The sequence below is a fragment of the Pan troglodytes genome, chromosome 16 (assembly GCF_028858775.2).
Source record: "Pan troglodytes isolate AG18354 chromosome 16, NHGRI_mPanTro3-v2.0_pri, whole genome shotgun sequence".
NCBI lineage: Eukaryota > Metazoa > Chordata > Mammalia > Primates > Hominidae > Pan > Pan troglodytes.
Window position 1 is genome coordinate 37,142,246 of NC_072414.2, and position 20,685 is coordinate 37,162,930.

Here is a 20,685-nt window from a genome sequence, read left to right on the forward strand (position 1 = left end):
TGAACCTGGGAGGCGGAGGTTGCAGTGAGCTAAGATCATGCCATTGCACTCCAGCCTGGGTGACAGAACGAGACTCTGTCCCCCCAACCCCCAAAAAACAAAAGTACTGTGGATGACAACGCATGCACTAAGAGAGTTAACAGGCAGATGTGGTAGAGAGGACTGAGGGGAGGCCTGAGGAGGTGGTGTTTCTACTGAGACCTGAAAAATGAGATGGAGCTAGCCATGGGAAGAACCAGGAGAAGGGCATTCCAGGCAGGAGATGCAAAGATCCTTAAGCAGAAAGGACTGGCCATGTTTGAGGAACAGGGAGGGGAGAACGGCTGGCAGGCAGAAGTCAAGAGTACTTGTGAGGCCTTGTAGTGCAATGGGAAGGCCACCAAAGCTTTTAAAGCTGGGGATGAACAGGATAAAATGAACTTTAAAAAGTCACACTGGCTGCCTTGAAGAGACAGGAATTACAGTGAGGCAAGACCAGTAGAAGACCTACTTCCACTGGAAGGCTCCTGCATGAGTCCAGGTGACAGGTGACATCACTTGGTCTAGGGTGGTGTCAGGGATCTAGAAAATACTCTAATTCCTCATGGAATGCTATGGAGGATGGAGTTGGGAATGGTGAGGTTTTGCAACCTAGAAGGAGCATGGTACGTGGTGAGGTGGGGGCTGGATATACCAGCGGGGAAGTATGGAGGGTCTAAGGCCTGAGCTGGCCCCGTATTCTGCTATGGGCATTGCTAGGTCTGAGCAGAGCTCTTTCCTCCATCCAGCTCATCATCCATGGTAGCTTTGCCCTGATCCAGCTGCCCCGTTTCCACATCTTCTTCCTGGTCCCAGCAATCATCTATGGGGGCGACAAGCTGGTGAGCCTGAGCCGGAAGAAGGTGGAGATCAGCGTGGTGAAGGCGGAGCTGCTGCCCTCAGGTACCAGCCTGGCAGGAGATCAGCTTGGTGACACTGAGGGAGCTGACCGGGCAGAGGCAGAGTCTAGACCGCACAGTCTCCTGGTCGGGCCCAGTGGAGCTGGCAGGTGCCTTGGGTGGCAGGGACAAAGGAGCTGGTAGGGGCAAGGCGCAGTGGCTCACGCCTGTAATCCCAGCACTTTGGGAGGCCAAGGCAAGTGGATCATGAGGTCAAGAGATCGAGACCATCCTGGCCAACATGGTGAAACCCTGTCTCTACTACAAAAAAAAAATACAAAAATTAGCTGGGTGTGGCGGCATGCACCTGTAGTCCCAGCTACTCAGGAGGCTGAGGCAGGAGAATCGGTTGAACCTGGTAGGCAGAGGTTGCAGTGAGCTGAGATCGTGCCACTGCACTCCAGCCTGGCAACAGAGTGAGACTGTGTCAAAAAAAAAAAAAAAAAAAAAGGAAGGAGGGAGGGAGGGAGGAAGGAAGGAAGGAAAGGAAAGGAGGGCTGTTTGCCAGGGGACCTGAGCGTCTCTCATCACAGAGAGCAGAGAAGCTCAGGCCAGGCTGCCCCTTGCCTAGCTGACCCTCAGCCCCAGTGCTGCCTGGGCCCCCACAGGGTGAGCTTCTGATGGGGGAGGCCTCCTTTGTCATATTCCAGAAGCAGAGCTGAGGCTGTGGGTGGGGAGCTCTCTGGAGGCCACATTGTTGCTGGGTTCAGGGCAGGAGCTTCTCACCCACCATCCCTCCCCAGGAGTGACCCACCTGCGGTTCCAGCGGCCCCAGGGCTTTGAGTACAAGTCAGGGCAGTGGGTGCGGATCGCTTGCCTGGCTCTGGGGACCACCGAGTACCACCCCTTCACACTGACCTCTGCGCCCCATGAGGACACGCTTAGCCTGCACATCCGGGCAGCAGGGCCCTGGACCACTCGCCTCAGGGAGATCTACTCAGCCCCGACGGGTGACAGATGTGCCAGATACCCAAAGGTACCAGACCCTGGCCAGACGTGCCACATGCGCCCATATCCCCTTTGAAGGCTTTGGCCCGGCAGCACTAGACTCCCCACTCTGTGCCTCCCCTCTCTGCATCTAGAGACTGGTTGTTCCAGATAATGCCACAAATCCTCCTCTTCCCCTCACTCCATATACGTATCTACCTTTCCTTTTCTCTCATTTCTGGCTTCCGATCTATGGTGGTGGCCAAGCTTAACTGAAACCCACGCCCCTCCCTACAGCTGTACCTTGATGGACCATTTGGAGAGGGCCACCAGGAGTGGCATAAGTTTGAGGTGTCAGTGCTAGTGGGAGGGGGCATTGGGGTCACCCCTTTTGCCTCCATCCTCAAAGACCTGGTCTTCAAGTCATCCGTCAGCTGCCAAGTGTTCTGTAAGAAGGTGAGTACCGCCCCCACTTCCCACCAACCCATGGCCCCTTCTTCCTTGTCATGGTACCCATCTGTGTCTTTCTCCTCTGCCTTTGTTCTTGGCTTCCCTGAACTGGGCAGGGGCAAGTTGGTTTGAAACCTGGGGTTGGGTGGTGAGTGGGGTGGTATCAGGATATCCCTAGACCCTTTAGGACAGAACTGGTTTGCGGATGCCTCCAGAATCCTGCCTGGTTTACAAAGACTCTTTCCCTCAGTTAGGGGTGCTCCACATAGGATTTGCTTCTGGGAGTTCCTCCAGGCAAGGTTGGAGGGGGTAAAGAAACCCATTCCTTCTTACAAAGGAGCCCAGCACTTGGAGCCTTATTGGGCTGGGAGAGGGAAGGGCATGTTGGGTGGAGCACAAGTGAAACTGGCTCAGCTCTCAAGAGGAACAGGAGGAGTGGTGGCAAGGCAGGGCTGGTGGGCCAGGTTGGCCCCAGGAACACAGCTCAAACCCTCAGGCCCTCACACGGGTCCTTTCACACCAGCCTGGACCTGGTGGCAGGCCCCTGCTCGTTTCTCTGGGCCTGGCAGGTGAGTCAGGGGTGCTGGAATGCAGTGGGCAGAGGCCCAGCCCATGTGCTGTCAGCATTCAGAGGGTGACAGCTCGCCTCCTGTACTCTGCCCTCTGCTTCTTAACTATACAGCCCCACTTTCCTCCCTCGGAAGCTGCAGAGGGCTCCCCGCAGGGCAGCTGCCACCCGCTGGTCTCTCTTTGAGCCCATTCCCATCTGTTCAGGCAGCTGCTGGGTCTCCCTGAGGCTGCTCTGTGAAATGCCCTTTAGCCACTAGGTGCCTGGCAGCCTGACCAGGGACCACTGGAGGGAGCTGTAGGACAGGCTGAGCATGAAAGCTGCTTCCCACCCCACAGACCATCACCTCCCAATCACCAAGGGATCTTTCCCATGGCCCTGGGGTCTCTCACTTCCACCTCTCTATGCCCTGGGCCAACTCCATCTCTGGCCTCAGAGCCTGGCCCCGTGGCCCATACACTCCATCTCCCCAGGCTGTCTAGGGAAGGGCACAAGCTAGCTGTGGTCAGAAGAGTTCTATCAGTATGGACACCCCTGGGGTTTAGGGAGGCTGAGCTGAGATGGGTCCTGAACTCCAGCCCTGTGTCCCCAGATCTACTTCATCTGGGTGACGCGGACCCAGCGTCAGTTTGAGTGGCTGGCTGACATCATCCGAGAGGTGGAGGAGAATGACCACCAGGACCTGGTGTCTGTGCACATCTACATCACCCAGCTGGCTGAGAAGTTCGACCTCAGGACCACTATGCTGGTATGTCAGGGCTAACCAGGAGGGTATGCGGGCCACTGTCTGAGCTAGGAATTGACCCTAGCTGTGCCTGGCTGAACTTTGTTCCACCCTTCCCTACCATAGTACATCTGTGAGCGGCACTTCCAGAAGGTTCTGAACCGGAGTCTATTCACAGGCCTGCGCTCCATCACCCACTTTGGCCGCCCCCCCTTTGAGCCCTTCTTCAACTCCCTGCAGGAGGTCCACCCCCAGGTCAGTCCAACCCATAACCAGGTTCTCTTCCTCTTTATCATTTGGGGTCTGAGCAAAGCTCCCAAACCTTCCCCATCAAGGAAGAAATTGACTGCTGATGAGAACCCATTCCCTGGGAGATTGGTGGGGTAATGGAATGGAAAGGATAGGTGGGTGTCACCCTTAGGTGCTAAAGGAGGAGGCAGGCAATAGGGACTTGCCATCTCTGAAGCCAAGATGTATTGTCCAGAAGGAAGAGCTCAATCATTGAGCTAGTCCTCACCAAAAACTCGGGGCTACCCTCACCAATACTGAGTCAGTCCTCACCCTGGACACTGAGGGAACCTTTACCATGAGCACTGGGCTAGTCACTACTCACAAATACTGGTCTAGCCCTCCATGAGACCCTGAGCTAGTCTTCAACTTGAACACTGATTAACCCAACCTCTATTAGAAATGTTGATCTAGCACTTAGCAAAATTCCACTAGAGCTATAAACACTGAGCCAGCCCTCACCATGCATAGTACAAAGCAAACCATCAGGAGCACTGCTGGCTTTTTTTTTTTTTTTAATTTAAAGAAAGGGTATTGCTCTGTTGCCCAGGCTGTAATGCAGTGATGCAATACCAGTTTACTGTAACCTCCAACTCCTGGGCGCAAGCAATCCTCCTGCCTCAGCCTCCCAAGTAGCTAGGACTACAGGAGTGCACCACTATGCCCGGCTAATTAAAAAAAAAAAAATTAGAGTCAGGGATGTTGCTATGTTGCCCAGGCTGGTCTTGAACTAGGGAGCTACCCTTTCCTCTGAACACTGCGTTATCCCTGCCTCTGAGCAAAGAGTTAGCCTCCACTTATTCCTCCTGCAACAGGTCCGGAAGATCGGGGTGTTTAGCTGTGGCCCCCCTGGCATGACCAAGAATGTGGAAAAGGCCTGTCAGCTCATCAACAGGCAGGACCGGACTCACTTCTCCCACCATTATGAGAACTTCTAGGCCCCTGCCCGGGGGTTCTGCCCACTGCCCAGTTGAGCAGAGGTTTGAGCCCACACCTCACCTCTGTTCTTCCTATTTCTGGCTGCCTCAGCCTTCTCTGATTTCCCACCTCCCAACCTTGTTCCAGGTGGCCATGGTCAGTCACCATGTGTGGGCTCAGGGACCCCCAGGACCAGGATGTGTCTCAGCCTGGAGAAATGGTGGGGGGGCAGTGTCTAGGGACTAGAGTGAGAAGTAGGGGAGCTACTGGTTTGGGGCAAAGTGAAACCTCTGCTTCCAGACTTCAGAAACAAATCTCAGAAGACAAGCTGACCTGACAAGTACTATGTGTGTGCATGTCTGTATGTGTGTTGGGGCGGTGAGTGTAAGGATGCAGTGGGAGCATGGATGCTGGCATCTTAGAACCCTCCCTACTCCCAGACCTCCTCCTCTTCTGGGCTCCCCACTGTCAGACGGGCTGGCAAATGCCTTGCAGAAGGTAGAGGCTGGACCCATGGCAAGCCATTTACAGAAACCCACTCGGCACCCCAGTCTAACACCACAACTAATTTCACCCAAGGTTTTAAGCACGTTCTTTCATCAGACCCTGGCCCAATACCTATGTATGCAATGCTCCTCAGCCCTCTTCTCCCTGCTCCAGTAGTCTCCCTTCCAAATAAATCACTTTTCTGCCTTCAGGGTTTCTTTATTCTGCCCTAGGACCGGAAGGGGCATGGGGAGAGGAAGCCACTCACCCAGCCAGCTCACCAGGCTGGCCCAGACATCTCTCAAGCTGCCCAGTGTCCTGAGTAAAGGAGCTGGCCCAAGGCAAAGTGCCCCAGCTAGAGATCCCTTCCCCGGCCCAGGGGTGCCCTTCCTGACAGAGGGCCTGTCAGCCACTAGTGTGAGGCCTGGTGAGCCTGCTCAGGAGGGGCAGAAACAGAGGGTGTGGAAGCTTCTGGAGGAGGTTGGCTGGGGAAGAGAACGGGGTAGGGGGCAGACTCAGCTGGAGTCTATATGGAGCCAGAGCCGCCTGGCTTGTTACCAGGACCTCAGTCACTCCCAGCCCTTCTCTGAGCAAAGGGAGAGTTGGGCACCTGTGCCTACATGGCTCTTCCAGGCAGTGAGATGATAGCAGGAGACAAATGAACACATCACCCAACCTCTCTGGGCCTGTTTTCTCATCTGCAAAATGGCTGGATGCTCTCCAAGTCGACTTAAAGACAGGACAACCCTCTGAGGGAATTTCTCTGAGTGTGCCCCTTTTTTTTTTGAGACAGAGTTTCGCTCTTGTTGCCTACGCTGGAGTGCAATGGCACGATCTTGGCTCACCGCAACCTGTCTCCCGGGTTCAAGCGATTTCTCCTGCGTCAGCCTCCCAAGTAGCTGGGATTACAGGCACGCACCACCACGCCCGGCTAATTTTGTATTTTTAGTAGAGACGGTATTTCTCCATGTTGGTTAGGCTGGTCTCGAACTCCCGACCTGAGGTGATCTGCCCGCCTCGGCCTCCCAAAGTGCTGGGATTACAGGCGTGAGCCACCGCGCCCGGCAAGAGAGTGCCCAATTTTAAGTGATCCTTCCTATTGCTTCCACAAAACGCCTGCATACCACATATCCTCAATTTCGAGAAAATAGCCACTGGTTTAGAACTCTCAAGTACTGTGATTCACAGCACACTTTGGAGGTTGCACGTTTAGGTTCTGGAAGAGGCCCTCAGACGGCCCTTTGGCTCAGCGGTCCCCCGAAGGTGCCTGCCCAGCATGTCGAGGGGTCCTGACCAGCCTGCCCGCGGGGTGGGGCGGGCCTGGGGCAGCCTGAGAGCCGCTCCGCCTGGCGACCCAGTGGGCCTCCCCGGGCCCGCCCAGAGGCCTGGGCGGGTTCCAGCGGTGGGCGCCGGTCGGGGTGCGGCCTAGGCCGCGGGCCGGTGGTTAGGGGCTCGCAGGCCGGCCACGCCCGAGAGTCTGCCCGGGACAAACCCTTCCGTTAGGGCGCGAGGGAGGCGCTGCAGGCCCTCAGTTCCTCGGCCAAGGAGACAAGCGCGGCCCGCGCGGCCCGCCCCGCCAGCCTTCCCGCCTCCGCCGGCGCGCGGCTTCCGCGTGGCAGGCCGCCCCGCTCCCCGGCCTGGCGCGCTGCCTCTTTGTCTCTCCGCGCCTCCCCTCCTCCCAGACAAATGGCTGTTGGCAGGAAATTGGACGCGCTCCGGGGAAGCCGCGCGCCGCGGGGAGGGGGCGCCGCGCGGCCAGAGGGCCTCGGGTGCCCCCAGCCGGGGCGGGGGCGGCGGGGATGTTTTGACATCTCGTCAAAGAAAGGAACTTGATGCTTCGAAAGTGCTTTTCACAGCCGGGCTGTGTCTGCTCCAGAGCTGATTTATATGCAGAATCTGCGCTCGCTTCTCCGCTCCCTCCCCCGTCAGCCCGGGGACGGCGCCGGAGGCGCGGGCGCGGCTGTGCCCGGCAGGATCGGGTTTATTTATTGCCTCTGGCCCGGAGCCGGGGCGGCCTGGGGACTGCACAGTTCCCTCTGCCCGAGCCCCTCCCCTTCTCTCCCCACCCCCCAAAGCCGGCTGCTTCCCAGGGGCCTGTCTTCCCCAAACCTCTTACCAGACTCTGGGCGGAGCCCTCCGACGGTCTGGGGTGGAAGTCGGGGACGGAGGCAGAGAGGTGGTAAGGCGCCCCAAGGGGCCGAATTCTGCACTACCTCGCACGGACCCAGTGGGGAGAGGGTGGTGGTGGTGGAGGTCACCACCTCTGCCCTAAGGTCGGAAAGGAGCCGGAGCTGCCAATCTGAAACTCCCTACCCTCCCAATAGCTCTGGAACCCCCTTCCTCCAGGGGCTATCCTTTCTCTCCAGGGATTCCTCTTTCCCCAGCTCCAGACAACCCCTTACTCCAAGGCCCCGGGAGCCCTTTCCCTTTAGAATAAATTAAGGAATCTCCAGCTTCTACTGGATCCCAGGAGAAGAAAGGTTTGAAAGATCACGTCCCTGGCAAGAGCCACAGCCCTCAGCCAGGTGATGGGCACAGGGCTGGGTACAGGTCTATCACAGTGCCCTGGCTTCACATCTAAAGAGTCCGGATGGCCACAGGGTAGAGCAGGGACATGTGTTCGGCTCCCTTAATGGGTAGCTTGCGGCTGGCATAGTGGTGCACAATTTCAGGGACGCTGCTGAAGGGCGGGCTGTTCTGGCCCAGCACATATTTGTGTTCCTTGGTTCGGGACAGCTTCATGTGCATGAATCCCTGGCTGCTCCTGGGAAGAGGAGAGGAGACTTTGGTGAGTGGGGGCTCTCCTCAGCCCCCTCATCCAGCCACCCAGTAACCCTCCCCAACCCTACAGCAAATGTGGTGGTTCCGAAGCCAGCTGAGAATGACAGGTGATTAGGGGAGGTGGAGGTCAGTCCAGAAAGAAGGGGTGGTGGTGGTGTAAGTAGGTAGCACTGGGCATTGGCTTTGTGGTAAGGCCACTGGTTGTGCCAAGAATGTGTGTATAGGGAGCATACAGGGTGTGTGCAGGTGGAAACTGAGCGACCAGCACCTCCCCCGACCCCTGCTGGCCAACCCTGGGGTCCAGGCACCCCGGCCCTCCAGCCTCTGTGGCCAGGGCCAGTTTAACCTCACCTTCCTTGAGCTCTTTGGTAGGACACCCGTGAGGGGCTGCTCCTGGTGACTCATGTGGAACCACATATGCCCTTGGCAGGAGGGTGGACAGATGTGACAACCAAGCTAGTCTTCGTTGGGGCTCTCCCTTCTAATGACTAGGGGGAAGGGGGAACCTGATCTGGAAGACCCCCCAAAATCTGGGAGTGCTCAGCTGCCTCCTCCTGGGGATATCCCTTCACTCTCTTGCTTTCTGGGTCTTGGACCAAGCCCCTAGCTCATTTATCCGGCCCTTCAGCCTACAATGACTTCACTCCCTTGCTCAGAGGAGACATGCTCCTGCCTCTGCCATCTCCCTGCCACAGCCAGGAAATCAGCATTAGTGCCTGGCCCCGCCCTCAAGACAAGGACCCCACTGCTCAGAGCTCTGGCTAGCTCCTAAATGTCCAGGGACCCTCGGCCCATGAGAGGGCATGGGAGTGAGACCTCCAAGAACATTTGTCTAAACCACCACAGGCTTGGTCTGTCAGGCCTCAGGTCTGAAACTCAAGCACAGGCAAGGGGTGAGCAATGTTTTGGGGAGCCCTGAAGCCTAAGTGTTATATACTGCTGGCCAGAGCCTACTTGGGGACAAGGATGGGGCTTAGAGGTTAGTGTGGAAAGCAGAACCAGTGAGGGAGCTGCCTCCATCCTGAGGTCCACCCCCCGGAGAGGTGAGGCTGGCAATCCTTATCACTCGCCTCCCCTGCCTGGGTACAAGGCTCTGCCCGGACCCATTTCACCAGGCCCACAAGCGAGAAATCAGAGTGGGGAGGCTGAAGGGAGGTGACAGATGGGAGGAAAAACGGAGGCCCCAAACTCTATCCCTCTGCCTCCCCAGGCATGGAGTCCTCAGGAGCCTAGCAGACTGCTAGGAAAAGGCCTGAGGCCCCAGGGCTGGGAGTCAGGGTGCAGGGTGGCCGGGGCCATCTGTAGGTCTGAGATAACTAGGGCTGACAGCACAGGCCCTTGGGGAAAGGAGCCAAGGGCCTGAGGCAAACAGCCCCTGTGGGTGGTAGAGAGGGGAGGCAGTGTCCCCTGTCAGGCTCAAGGCTGTGGGCAGCAGCATGGGCCTTGCTTTCCTTCACCTCTTCTCAGTTTGGGGCTGACCCCTTCTCCCTTAGTCCACCTGGGGAATTGTCTCTCCTAAAAGCTGCACATTGTATCTTCTCAAAAGACAGATCTGGCTAAGAAGGACAAGTGGCCAGAGAGCTCAACCGCCATCTGGATAACCAACCTCCTGCAGAGGGGATGGCTGTGCTTTCCCACCTCCTGGGACAAAGTCCCAAGGGTCCATTAGGACACAGCAAAGCCCTTGCCAGACCCTCAGGGTACTGGGGTTAGGACCAGCTGGGCTGCAGGACCAGGCTGGCAAGCCTTTTTGAGGAAGTTGTTTAATTACCAGTGAAAGCTCTTCCATTAGGGAGAGAAGAGAAACCATAATTCTATTTCAGAGAAGCCATTTATATGCAAACGAGGCTCTGGCAGACAGATGCGGAGCCAGGTCAGCCAGGGTGGGAGCAGGTCTCCAGGCCTGCCTTGCCATTTTACCTCCCAGGCTAAGGCAGGCTGGCAGGGCTCCACTTTGGGAGCCAGACCCCTGGCATCTCCCCTTAACTTGGCCTGTACCAAACAATAATATGGCACTGGTGGAGCCCTGGAATACCATAGTTTGTGGAGTCAGACAGAGCTGGGTTCAAATCCTGGTTTGGGGACTTTATTACCTGGTGGCCTTGGGCAAGTAACAAACCTCTTTGAATTTATTTTCTGTCTATAAAAAAGAGATCTATCTTGCAGGGGAGTAGTTGGTTTAGAAATGGTATACAGGCTGCTTGGTATGCTCCATGAACTTTATAATTTTTAAAGCAATACACATTTCTGAGGTTATGTAAATCAAATTTTTGACAAAAACTTTTCTGGGAAATGCTTCTTTGATTTTACAATTCAGACTCCTAGAGTATGACAGCTGGAAAAAAAGCAATAATCTATCAACTCATTTGGCAAAGGTAGAAACCGAGGCTCGGAGATATTAAGTGATTTCCCTAGGATCACATAGCTAGTTTATCAAACCCAAGAATAGAACTCAGGTTACCTGACTATAGTCCGGCACTTTTTCTATTATCTTTTTTTTTTTTTTTTTTTTTTGAGACAGAGTCTTGCTGTTGTTGGCCTGGGCTGGAGTGCAATGGCGCAATATCGGCTCACTGCAACCTCCGTCTCCTGGGTTCAAGCGATTCTCCTGCCTCAGCCTCCCGAGTAGCTGGCATTACCGGTGCTCACCATCACACCCAACTAATTTTTGTATTTTTAGTAGAGACGGGGTTTCACCATGTTGGTCAGGTTGGTCTCGAACTCCTGACTTCAGGTGATCCACCTGCCTCGGCCTTCGAAAGTGCTGGGATTACAGGTGTGAGCCAACACACCCACCACTTTTTCTATTATCTTTTAGGGAAGTTGAATAATTATCCCCCAAATATGTCTTGTTTAGCAGCCCCAAGTTCCCATAGATTGGATTTGTCTGAATGGGAGGGTATACCTGTACTCTGATGGTCCCAGAGAATGTGGTAGAAAGTGGTACAGGTGTCCTACTAGTGATGGTGGGAGGCAAATGAACATACCACCCCACTGGCTTCCTAACGGGGTGCAGGGTCTACCAGGCAGAACTCCTGGTTGCCCAGGGCAGGGCTGGCCATGCTACCAGGGAGTCTGGGAGGCTGATCTGCTGCTCCTGGGAGGAAAGCCTGATGGGGAGGGAGGGCCTTGCCTCCTCTACGTCTTCCAGGACCCAAAAGCTCAGACACCCCCCATCCCCGAACACACACACAGACACACACACTCTTCCTCAGAGTAAACAGGAATACTTTGTGTCCACTGCCCTGCCCTCCTTCCAGGAACCAGCCCCCCCCAACACCCTACAGACTCCCTCACGCAAAGCTCCTATCTCCTTGCCTATGCTTCTAGAACATCTTGGGCTTCCATTAATAATGACGGTGATAATTTATTGAGCCCTTAGCACTATGCTAAGCACTTCCCATGCATTATTTCACCTAATCCTTCCCTATATTATCCCCCATCCATTTCATGAGTAAGGAAACTGAGGCCTAGAGAGGTTAAGGGGGCCCAGGCCACACAACTAGAACAGAACCCTTCTAAGCTGGATGCTGCGGATCAACTATTTCTCCCAATGGACTCTGAGCTCCTTGAGAGCAGGGGCTGAGTCTCAGACATCTCAGGACCCCCAGTGCCTGGGGATTGTTCATGGGGGATGGGGACCTCCCCAGCTTGGTTGGGCATAAGGGGAATACTGGAGTCCCCTTCCACCCTGCTGGCTATCCCTGCAACCACAACCGTCCCCACTCACTTGAGGGAGAGGGAGAAGTCATTCTTGCTGGTCTCACTGTTGCGCACCAGGTAGCTGGCCTCTTTGCACAGCCGGAGCAGGTTCTCGGCGTCGGTTCGGCTGATGGCCCCGTGATACCAGCTAAGGATGAGAGAGAGGAAGGGGGGCATCTCTGCTGGGTCCCTCGCTGTCCAGGCCCACCCATTGTGGGTGTCCCCTGTAGGGAAGCCAGTGCCAGGAGGGGAGGAGCGGGGAGGGAGTCCCCAGCTGGACACAGACACTCACACCTGGTTTTCCAGAGGCAGTGCTGGATCTGTCCACTCCCCCAGGGGGCTGCTGGGCTCCATGCTTAGGGGCTTGGCTGACTTGGGGTTCCCTGCAGAGAGTCGGGGAGGTAGCCGCCCCTTCTCCTCCCGGCCAGGTGACAGGCAGCTCTTCTCCGGTCCTTCAAACTGGGCTGTGGGGAACATATCAATCATGGACTCTAAGGACCCTAGAGGTCCTCAAAGGTCCCTATTGAATAGCCAGTGCCCAACCCCTACTTCTTCCAGCCCCAGAAAGGATCAAAGGAATGCTCTAGGAGGGCAGCCCATGCTGAAGGGCCTGACTGGCTCTGGGGACGTAATCCTGGATCTATCCCCTGGTGGGGGTGGGCCCAGCCTTCTGTGCCACACAGGGCCTCGCAGTCCCCACATTGTGGGAGGAGAGGGCAGAGGAGCAACCTGAGAAACCATGCACGCTTCTCCCTCCAAAGCAGCTGACTGCCTTCCCCCAGTCCATCCTCTCAGGGTGGCTTCAGCACTGATAATATTGTTTCTTTCTCCTCCTCAGAGTTCATTACCGTTCTCCAAATCACCCTGCCAAGCCATTCTGTAGAAATGACTTATCGATCTGAGAACAATTATCTGGTTCCCCTTGGTGCCATCCTGACAGGCTAATCCCGCCCAAAGCCGCCAGCCAGCCTGTCCCTCCCCCACCCCCAACGTTGCTGCCCACTGGCTCCCCTCCCCAACCCACAGAGGCCCAGAGGCAGCACCTCTGCCCTCCCAGACCAGGGGAGCCTGATGGCTGAGCCCATAAGGGAAGGCTGAGCCCCCGTGGGTCCCCAGGCACACATGCGCACGTGCACGTACGGACAGACACCCTCCTTCATCCCATATTTTAAAATACAACATTCAGGCACAAATGTACAAACAGATGCTCATGCCTCTGCACACACACCCTTGGGTGCCCATTCTGGGCAGAATTGAACATAGAGGAAGAATTAAGTGCGTTCTTTCTCCTCATTTGGGCTCTTTTTCTCTCCTTGTAGCACTTTGAAGCCCTTACTCTCTCAGTCACCAGATGCAAGGTCAGATCTGCTCCTCTGCGCCAAGGAGTTCCACACTTGCTGTGTCTGTCCCACCCCCAGCTCAGGAGTATTTGCATTGCTGAAGGAGCTGGTCAAGCAAAGCTCTCCCCAAAGTGAATTTAAAATGGTGGATTTTTGTAGCATGGTGAGGAACACTAGAAAGGGGCCTCCCTGTAGAAGACACCATCCCACAGCTGTGGGGAAGGGAGGAACGTGCATTTTGTCTCTTCTTTCTTCCCAAATGAGATTCTTCCTGGGGTCTCCAAACCCTGCCCCACCTCTCAGCTCCTCCAACCCAACCCACAGGGCCTGGAGGGGTGAGGACATGTCACCCTGGCCAGAAGCCCCCCAGGACCCACCGCTGCTGTCCTCCAGGCTGGGCTCAGGGAGGGGTGAGGCTGGACCGGAGATGTCCCTGTCCCCATCAGGCAGGGAGGGGCTGCTGTCCAGCTGTCCCACAGGTGGAGGCCAAGGTAGGTCTTTGATGACCTTAATGTCAACTGGAGCCAGCAGCAGAAGTGAGAAGAGAGACAGACAGTGACAGAGACAGAAAGAGGTAGAGGTTGAGACACCAAAACCCAGAGCCAGGACACAGGACAGCCTAGAAATGAGGAGGGGCAGAGGCAGAGGCAGGTCGGCTTTTGGGGAGGCACTCAAGGGCTGGGCAGAGCCAATGTTGACCACACCAGGCTGGCCTGGTCAGAGGGAGGGAGGCTTGGGTGGCAAGCAGCAGGATGCAGGGGCTTGCACTGTCAGCCCGTGGGTCCCCTTCATTTGACCTCTCACAAGCCTCCAGGGCCCAAAGGTACCAGGAACAAAGGAAATGAAGGACTAAGAGTGACCAGCACCTCCCAACACCACATCTGGGTTCCCATAGCCTCCTGGCACCCACAGCCTTGCCTCCCTTTCTCCTTTTCCCCACAGCCTGGGGACTCGTAGGCAGCAAGAAAGAGCCAGCCTCGCCTCAGGTTGTCAGGATTACTCAGACTTGAGGGCAGATGTTTTATTGAAATTTAATCCCCACCCCCCATCCTGAGAAGAGTGATGCCACTGGCGGCTGCTGGACTGCTAACGAGGTTTCCTAATGACGAGCATAGATTTTCCCATTAAGCAATCCAAACAGTATTGATTCTCCAAGGAGACTTCTGGAGATAAACGGCCCATCCTCAATGGTGTGTGCTTTACAGGAAGAATATTAGAATCCTGTGGTTTTCCAGTCTGGCTGTCAGGGTGGGGAGGGCAGAGGAGGGCTGGGTCCAGCTCCAGGATGAGCCCCTTACCCAAGCAGGGGAGAGGGGCATATGCGGGCAGGAGTGAAGTCGAATGGCATTTGAGCCCTTTATGTTCTCCCTGAATCAAGGACCCAGGAGCAAAAGCCCTCTCCCTACTCCAGGCTCTTGCTCCACCCACCTCAGACCACTAACATGAACTTTTCCATGGTGGACTTGGACTTGGGATGGACAGAAGAAACCTGATCTTCATTTGGCAATCAAGAGATTTCTCACAGCCTCACTCTGCTCCTCAGAAATCTCCTTGGGGCCAGACACCCCTGGTCTGCCAGGGCCTACCACTGGGAGGCAGAGCCCTAGAATTCAGGTTACACCCATAGCTGTCTTTATTGTTTGAAGTAAGTGCCTTCTTTTGTTAAATGTAAGTATTTTAACATATGTCACGAGTTTCATAAGTTTGTTTTGGAATTTATTTTTAAATATACCCAGTCCCCAAAAGAGAGAAGTAGTCTAAGCCTCTTAGCTTCCAAGAGGTGGTGATGCAGGGGAATGCCTTCATCCTTCTCCTGTACCCATTCCTTGACCCTGCACACAGCGCTGTGTCCACACTGCCAACCCCACCCCCTATGGTACAGAACTCAACTACATTTCCCTGGAGTCCTGATCCTGGGCCTCTCTGGGTTCCTGGAGTCCACTCCTTCCATTCTCTTGAGCCTGGAAAGCTGCTCAGAGGCCCCAGCTGACCTGCCCTCTCCACCAGGACTCACCTGCAAAGGCTTTGGAAATCCGCTCCTTCTTCCACTCCCAGGGCTGGTCATACTCCTCGGGGGGCCTCTCATCATCCTCTGGCAGGCGGGACTCCCGGGGCCAGGGGGCCCCCTCACCTTCTGGGGTGGCCCCATCCTCCTCTGGCTCATAGGGTGTGTCATACAGAGGCAAGGGCTGAGTTGCTGTCTCCTTGGAGCCCCGGATCTCTGCCGGAGCAGGGCAGGAAGGGAAAGGTGAGGGTTCAGCCTTGGCTTTCTGGCTCCCCTCCTCCAATGCTTCTCAGCAACAAGCCAGGCCTCCTTCAGAGGAGATGCCCTGGCTCTGGGGGGAGCTCAGCAACCACACATCCTGGGTTCCTCACCCTCAAAACACTTCTGGGTCTCTAAAAGCAAGGGAGCCAATGAAGGCAAGGGCAGGTGGGCACTAGAGTAAAAGACAGGAAAAGGGTCCTGCAACAGCCAGCGAGGGCTGGGTAGCTAAAATTTATGAGTTTAGGAAACTGAGGCACAACCCTCCCATTGTCCACTTCCTCCCTGATGCCAAGCTCCATTTGTTTCCTTCTGTCTCAAATGATATCATTCCTTTTTTCTTTCTCTTTTTTTTTTTAGACGAATCTTGCTCTCTCACCCAGGCTGGAGTGCAATGGCACGATCTCGGCTCACTACAACCTCTGCCTCCCCGGTTCAAGCGATTCTCCCACCTCAGCCTCCTGAGTAGCTGGGATTACAGACATCCGCCATCATGCCCGGCTAATTTTTGTATTTTTGTAGAGACGGGGGGTTTCACCATGTTGGCCAGGCTGGTCTCAAACTCCTGACCTCGGGTGATCTGCCTGCCTCGACCTTCCAAAGTGCTGGGATTACAGGCATTAGCCACCACGCCCAGCCCGCAAGTGATATCATTTGACAATCACAGAATTATTCTTTGCTGCCCAGACACTGTGGACCACCCGCTCCTTGAAACTTTCCCTTCGACAAGTTACATTCATTGTCATAAAGACCTTTCACTTTGACATTCCATGGTTTCAAACTCATCACCTTCTCTAAAGCTAATTGGTTCTCTTTTTGGGATCACTGACCCAGCCCTCACCATTATTTTGTCCTTCCTGACTATCTCGAATGCTAATATCTGACCTTCAGTTGTGTGGCCTCCTGTACCACTTCAGGTCACACAAGTCACATCTGCTTCTCCAAAATGACTATTGGAAAGGCAGTGACCATCCTCCCCACGGACCCGGCAAAGACTTTCTTTCTGATCACCCCCATTTGGCCTCTCCCTAGATCCTCTCTTGGCCTCTCTTTCCCAAGACTAGGTCTTATGCATTTTTCCCTATCCTAATTCCTTGAACTATATGCCCAGCCTCATGGCACTTGCTGCATCTGTATTTCCAGTCATTTGGGTCCATTGCCATAAAGACCTTTCGCTTTGACATACCATTGTTTCAAACTGACCACCTTCTCCAAAGCTAGTAGTTCTTTTATTGGGATCACTGACCCCAGTGAAAATATGATAAAAGCTATGGAGCTACTCCCCCAAAAAATGTGCTCCCATATTTTCACATATAATTTCAGGGCATTCATGGGGGCTTCCTGGGTTCCACACCCTCTGACCTAAATGGGGTAGTCAGCTTCTCACTTTCTCCATTTCTGTCTACTACACTGTTCTCCTTGGACCTGGCCCTCCTTCATTCTTCAAATCCCATCTGTTCTTTGCCAATACCCAGTGACCTTCACCCTCATCTTTCCGTATATAGATTACTGCTAGGGTGAACCTCCATTCTGCAGGCTTGTGTTTCCAAGGGCTCCATGGAATAATAGTCCTGGGATATTCTTGACCACTCTCTGCCTCCCTTACCACCTCTCCCAAGTAGGAAGAGCAGTTTATTGTATTGGTCAGTGAATGCACACTCTCTTCTCCTGAAGAGAAAGAACATTCTGGTTCATGCAGTCAGTGGCCTGCTCCTGTGCTGTCTTTGACCCAGAGCCCCAGGTACCCAAGGGCAGGCTCTGAGCTTGGATGGGGACAAGCTCTGGCTCTTCTTTTGCAGGGTTCCCCCACTAGGCCTACTGAGTTGCCCAAGCCTGATTGGGCAAGTTTAATTCTGTGGTGAAGTATTAAGAAGCCCATTGTGATGACACATAAGCCCATTGCAGTGAACAGAAGTAATGTTCTCTAATCAACTTTATCAGTAATAAAGCTGACATTTTCATCCTGTTCCTCTCTTGCTCAAGAATTCATCATGGCTCCACTCCCCATTTTGAAGCAAGTCCAGATACCTCATTCCAGCCTATGAAGCACTGCTCCGCCCCTCTCGGACTCTCTCATCTAGGTTCCCATGCACACCCAGCACTAACATCATTTGCTCCTGAACAAACTTCCTCTCACCCTGCCTCAGGGCCGTGGCTTGGACAGACCCACCCTGTCCTCTCTGATCTCCCCTATTTGATCTCTTTCCCCTGGACTCTCTCAGCCTCTGTTCCCAAGACCAGATCTTACTCTTTTCTCTCTAGCCTCACTCTTTGGACTACTTGCCCAGGCTCATGGCACCCACTGTAACTGTATTTCTAGTCATCTTTCTCCAACTGCCATGAAGATGTTTCATTTCAAACTCATCCCCCATCCCAAGGCTAGTGGTTCTCTTTTTGGGATCACTGATCCTCCCAGCCCTCGCCACTCTTTTCCTTCCTATCTTGAATACTTCTATCTGAACTTCAGTTGTGTGGCCTCCTGTACCACTTCAGGTCTCACAGGTCACAGCTGCTTCTCCAAAATGACTCTGAAAGGCAATGACCGTCCTCCCTAAGGACCTGGAAAAGACTTTCTCCATATTTTCCAGGGACCAAAGAATCAGTCCTTAGACTTGTGAGTCGCAAAGCCTGTTCTGCAGAGCCCAGGTCTCAGGGAGCACCTCCCCTGCCCCTGTCACTCACCGGCCATCATCTTTTGAGCCTCATAGGGCTCCATGTAGCCATCATTTTCAGAGACCTTCTCTGGGGCTCCTGAAGCTCCTGCTGAGCCTTCACCAGTCTCCTGAACATCAAACGGGTCCGCATAGTCTTCTAGGATAGCTAGCTGTGGGAGGAGAGTGAAGAGAGTGGGCTTCAGGGAGCAGAGAGGCAACTCTGCTTCTCCCAAGGTACTCTGTCCATGGGAGCAAGAGTCCCAAGTAGGCTGCCTTCAACCCAGACCCCCAGGTACTCAAGGGAAGGCTCTGAGCTTGGATGGGGACAAGCTCTGGCTCTTCCTTTGCAGGGCTCCCCTACTAGGCTGCCAACCAAGTGGTACCTCTTTCCTTCTTTCTTTTTTTTTTTTTTTGAGACAGTCTCACTCTGTCACCCAGGCTGGAGTGCAGTGGCGTGATCTCAGCTCACTGCAACTTCCATCTACTGGGTTCACACCATTCTCCTGCTTCCGCCTCCCAAGTAGCTGGGACTACAGGCATGCACCACCAAGCCCAGCTAATTTTTGTGTTTTTAGTAGAGATGGGGTTTCACCATGTTGGCTAGGATGGTCTCAATCTCTTGACCTTGTGATCTGCCCACCTTGGCCTCCCAAAGTGCTGGGATTACAGGCGTGAGCCACCACGCCCGGCCCCAAGTGGTACATCTTTTCCACTAATTTTGTGCCTCTAGGCCATCTCCTAGGCTAAATGGCCAGAAGGAGGCTACTGGGCCATAGGGCCTGCCTCAAGTCAGGGTCCAAGCAGGACCATAGCTTACACCAGGTGGTTCAACAAAGGGAATTACTTCAGAGAAACAGTTACAAAGGTGTTGGAAGAGTTCAAAGAGCAAGCAAAGAATAGTGAGACAACTCAGAGATTAGCATGGTCCATGCCTACAAGGGCGCTTCCAGATGGTGAACAAATAAACAGCTGCTGAGCATCAAGGAAGGGAAGACTGAGTAGTCACTTTTTCAATTCTGCTGACGGATCCTCACAACATCCCTGTCATGTGGATATTACTGTCCCCATTTTAAGAAGTCAGAGGCTCAAGGAAGTTAGGGAACATGTCCAGGACCATTCTACGTAAGTGGAGGAACCAGGTGATTGGAACCCATGCCCTTTGTGCAAAAGGCTCCAACCTGCCACCAGGGGGTATCTTGGCTGTCCTGGGAGAGAGAATGCTGGAGCCGGCTTTGGGACAGACCTGAAGTTGTGCTGAAGTCCCTGTGGCTCCTGGAGGGCAGGGACAGGAAAGGCTTCACTTTGGCCCTTCACTTCCTACGCTGCCCCTTTCTCCCACACAAGTGGCTCACGGCCACTCCTCTATGCCTGCTGCCATTCAACGCACAGTGAACTGCAAACCACACACTCCGAAGAGGCACTCAAGGTGCTCAGGGCGGGGCGCAGCTGAGGACAATAGAACCTTTCTCCAAGCTGGGCTTGGGCTTCTCCTGATGGGGCGCTGGCTGAGGCAGAGACTGAGCCCGGTTCACCCAGGGCTGCCAGCACCCCAGGAGCACTGCACCACTGGGTTGACAGGCGATGACAGGAGGTGGCTCCAGGGCCTGCAGCATGGGGAGAGGCCACTCTTGCCTTTCTCTAAATCTCAGTCTAGGCTTTGATTCTGAGCCAGACCAGGGCTGTAGGAGCCAGCTGGGCTGGGAGGCCGTGGGGTGGCTGGCCTGCTCTGGGTTAGAGAAACTGGGAATGGTGACCCCTAGCAAGGCAGAGATGAAGAAAGGAACCTCTTCACCTCGGAGACCCCTTCTGCATGTTCCTTCCACCCCGCTATTCCCTCTGAGGCACCTCCCAATGGCTCCTACCGTCTCATCTGGGGTCTTCAGCTCCCACCTTGTTCTATTCATGCCCTCAGCTCCTTTACAACCTCCTTTGCGTCTCTGCCTGCTTGTGGGATAACCACCATCTCAGATCATCCAATTACCACCACTGGACTATTCATATCTGGAACTCTTTGTTGTTTTTGTCTTTCCAGCTCCAGTAAGGACCTGGCATACAGTAGGCACTAGACAAATGTTTCTCCTTGATCATCGCCTATCTCCCCTTGGAGCCCTTCACCCCTAGTCCTCCTTCCGCCAGGAAGTAGAGAAAATAAATCCACTCACCCCTACCCACCCAAGCTGCTTCCTCCCAGGCCAACTGGCACCCACAGCCCCACCCCTTGACCAAGGGGGCTCTGTGGTCAGCCCACCTTCGGTGATTCTGTCAGTCGGCAGCCAGCATCACACTCTTGTGGCAGCTGCTTAACAATGTCTGAATCAACCAACACGTTATCCATAAACCTTGCGATGGCTCTCCAGTGCTTCAGGAAAAAGTCTGCAGTTGAAGAGATTTGAAAGCTTCCACTTTCCTCTTTAGTTTCTCTCTACTCACCTTGGATCACTTTGTTACCAGAAAGCTGCATGTTCTTTCTACTTCAAAGGCTTTCCCTCTGCCTGGATCACTTTCCCCTTCCTCCTCAAGAGCTAACTCTTATAGATTATTTCTTCAGAAAGCCTTTCCATACACCTCCCAGGCCTGTTAGGTGTCTCTGTGCTGAGCTATTATCACACTGCATGGTAAATGTTTGTTTTGTTCCATGTCTTCCTGCAGACTGTGAGCTTCCTGAGG

At 54.4% G+C, this 20,685-nt stretch overlaps 2 protein-coding genes across 29 annotated transcripts in view; one reads left to right on the forward strand and one right to left on the reverse strand.

Annotated features, from left to right (window-relative positions):
• DUOX1 (dual oxidase 1) overlaps positions 1 to 5,489 on the forward strand; it is a 35,884-nt gene extending 30,395 nt beyond the window's left edge. For all 4 annotated transcript variants that reach the window (XM_016928146.3, XM_001163225.5, XM_016928147.4 and 1 more), the window contains 6 exons: positions 768 to 921; positions 1,661 to 1,893; positions 2,142 to 2,300; positions 3,455 to 3,610; positions 3,713 to 3,841; positions 4,690 to 5,489. In XM_016928146.3, the coding sequence (XP_016783635.3) occupies positions 768 to 921; positions 1,661 to 1,893; positions 2,142 to 2,300; positions 3,455 to 3,610; positions 3,713 to 3,841; positions 4,690 to 4,812 (954 nt within the window). In that variant the 3' untranslated portion in view covers positions 4,813 to 5,489. The remainder of the gene's footprint in view (positions 1 to 767; positions 922 to 1,660; positions 1,894 to 2,141; positions 2,301 to 3,454; positions 3,611 to 3,712; positions 3,842 to 4,689) is intronic.
• The window catches only part of SHF (Src homology 2 domain containing F), a 56,831-nt gene that overhangs the window by 15,877 nt on the left and 20,269 nt on the right, over positions 1 to 20,685 (reverse strand). For 12 of the 25 annotated variants that reach the window (XR_008539569.2, XR_008539568.2, XR_010151365.1 and 9 more), the window contains exons 2-7: positions 18,047 to 18,188; positions 15,116 to 15,322; positions 13,479 to 13,619; positions 12,054 to 12,225; positions 11,790 to 11,909; positions 7,395 to 8,042 (exon numbers count right to left, since the gene is read on the reverse strand). Coding sequence is in view for 13 of the 25 variants with exons in the window: in XM_016928150.3 (XP_016783639.1) it covers positions 7,856 to 8,042; positions 11,790 to 11,909; positions 12,054 to 12,225; positions 13,479 to 13,619; positions 15,116 to 15,322; positions 18,047 to 18,188 (969 nt within the window). In the remaining 12 variants the exon portion in view is untranslated. Of the gene's footprint in view, positions 1 to 7,122; positions 8,043 to 10,260; positions 10,395 to 11,789; positions 11,910 to 12,053; positions 12,226 to 13,478; positions 13,620 to 15,115; positions 15,323 to 18,046; positions 18,189 to 20,685 lie in introns of those variants that run through there. The other 13 variants (XM_063794074.1, XM_016928150.3, XM_009429055.3 and 10 more) reach the window with 6 other exon arrangements.